The following is a 2,027-nucleotide window of genomic DNA, read 5'->3' on the forward strand; positions in this document are numbered from 1 at the left end:
GGGGCTTGCCGGGAGCCAGTCCCATCCCCACAGCTGGGTGACCCCATCTCGTCCCGCAGGGCCTGTCCATGGATACCAGCAAGAAGGTGGATCTGAAGATAATTATCATAGGAGCTCTGGGGTAAGGAGCGGTGCCGGCGATGGGAGGGAAGCCCCACGTGTGCTGGCCCGGGAGCCTGAGGGTTGCAGCCCCTGTCCTTGCTATGGCTGATCCCCTGAGCCCGGCTTCACGGTGCAAATCCTCACCCGTGTCCCTTCCCTCCCGTCAGCGTGGGCAAAACCTCCCTCCTGCACCAGTACGTGCACAAGACGTTTTACGAAGACTACCGCACCACGCTGGGCGCCAGCATCCTGACCAAAGTCCTCGCGGTGGACAACACCCCCCTGAAACTGCAGGTGAGCGGGGCTGGGACTGCCCGGGGTGCCCACCATGATCCCACGGGCACGTGTGTCCCACCATCTCCTGCTGTCCCCAAATGTGTGTCATGAGGTGCGGGGCTGGATTTGCAGGGCCTGATTTTCAGCAGTCCTGAGCACCCGTGAACTATACTGAAATCCCACATGAGTTCTGGGGGCTCAGCACTCCCTGAAGCTGATCCCTTGAGCTTAACAGAGCACAGGGCTGCAAACATCCGCGCCGCTCGTGTCGTGTGTCTGTACCTGTGCCCTTCTCTGCCCTAGATCTGGGACACGGGGGGACAGGAACGATTCCGGTCCATGGTGTCAACCTTTTACAAAGGCTCGGATGGCTGCATGCTGGCCTTCGACGTGACGGACAGGGAGTCCTTTGAGTCCCTGGACAACTGGAGAGATGACTTCCTGGAGAAGGTCATTCCAAGGGAGCAAGATTTCCCCATGGTCGTGCTGGGGAACAAAATAGACATCTGCGATCGGCAGGTAAGGGCGGAGGAGAGAGAGAGGGGTGCGTGGTTTGGGACGCCTTAGTGCTCCAACATCTTACGAGCGCTGATCCTTCGCCTGCAGAACCAGCCACCTTCTGATGTTCACGTGAAAACCAGGGCTCCTGGGCAAGGAGCTGCTGGGCACCCACTGCTCCTGCCTCCCCCATGCCTCTCGGAGGGCATAAGCAGCCTCTTCGCACTGTCCTTTGCAGCAGAGATTGTCCCGACTAAGGGCAGCGGGAATTCAGCATCTCAGATAGCTGCCTGCGCTGCCAGCATCCCGCCCTCACCCCGCAGGGCCTGGATGGGCGAGGAGGGTCCCCTCTGCCAACCCTCCAGCAGCTACGGGCAGCCCTGCGCAGGGCTGTGTTGTGGCTCCATCCTCCTTTCCCGCAGGTACCCAAGGAGACTGCCTCAGCCTGGTGCAAGGAGAAAGACATCCCTTATTTTGAAGTCAGCGCCAAGAACAACATCAATGTTGCAGAGGCTTTCGAGACCCTCGCAAAGCAGGCATTAACAACGGTGAGCATCGATCCCGCACCAAGCCTGTGCCCACAGCAGGGATTCGGGTGGGAGCCGGACTCAGCCGCTCCCCGGAGCTGATCCAACAGACCCTCACAGCCCACCTTCTGATGCAGAATATCTTCTATTTATAACGTGTAGGAGAGCCCCAGGAAAAGAAATGCATCAGTGTTTGATTTCTTAAAATAGATCTAAAACAAGTTAGAAAATAATAAGAATTGCTATTTCTCTTTGCCCATGGAAACAGGAACGGGGCATGCGGCACCGCACAGCGCGCCAGCACTGTCCTCTAGCGGCCATCCCACGGGGACCTTCGTGTCCCCGAGCGCCCTCCCCAGGGGGCCCTTCGTGCCCCCACGCCAAGAAAGAGGGGTGGCCCCGCTCCTCGGCTGAGCCAGGCGGCTTTTCTCTGGATTTTGTCTTTAATCATACATCGGGACTGAACCTGTGCTCCCCAGTCCTTCGGTCCGCTCAGGCTGACTCTGAGCTAACACCACTCACCCTTTCTTTTCTCTGTTTTTTCCAGTATAAAGGGATTTTTGAGAGTTATTTAACTGACTCCATCAAACTCACTCCCAATGACAAGCCCAAGAAGAGCTGCTG

At 57.8% G+C, this 2,027-nt stretch overlaps 1 protein-coding gene across 1 annotated transcript; it reads left to right on the forward strand.

Annotated features, from left to right (window-relative positions):
* Positions 1–68: 68 nt before the first annotated feature.
* On the forward strand, positions 69–2,023 carry RAB7B (RAB7B, member RAS oncogene family; the record flags this gene model as incomplete). The annotated part of the gene is made up of 5 exons (XM_009577527.1): positions 69–121; positions 270–396; positions 682–897; positions 1,299–1,424; positions 1,951–2,023. Coding segments are annotated over exons 1-5 (595 nt in total), but the record flags the coding sequence as incomplete, so codon positions are not given.
* Between the last annotated feature and the right edge of the window lie 4 nt (positions 2,024–2,027).

Source organism: Fulmarus glacialis, unplaced genomic scaffold, assembly GCF_000690835.1.
Source record: "Fulmarus glacialis isolate BGI_N327 unplaced genomic scaffold, ASM69083v1 scaffold19365, whole genome shotgun sequence".
In the NCBI taxonomy this organism is placed as follows: Eukaryota; Metazoa; Chordata; class Aves; order Procellariiformes; family Procellariidae; genus Fulmarus; species Fulmarus glacialis.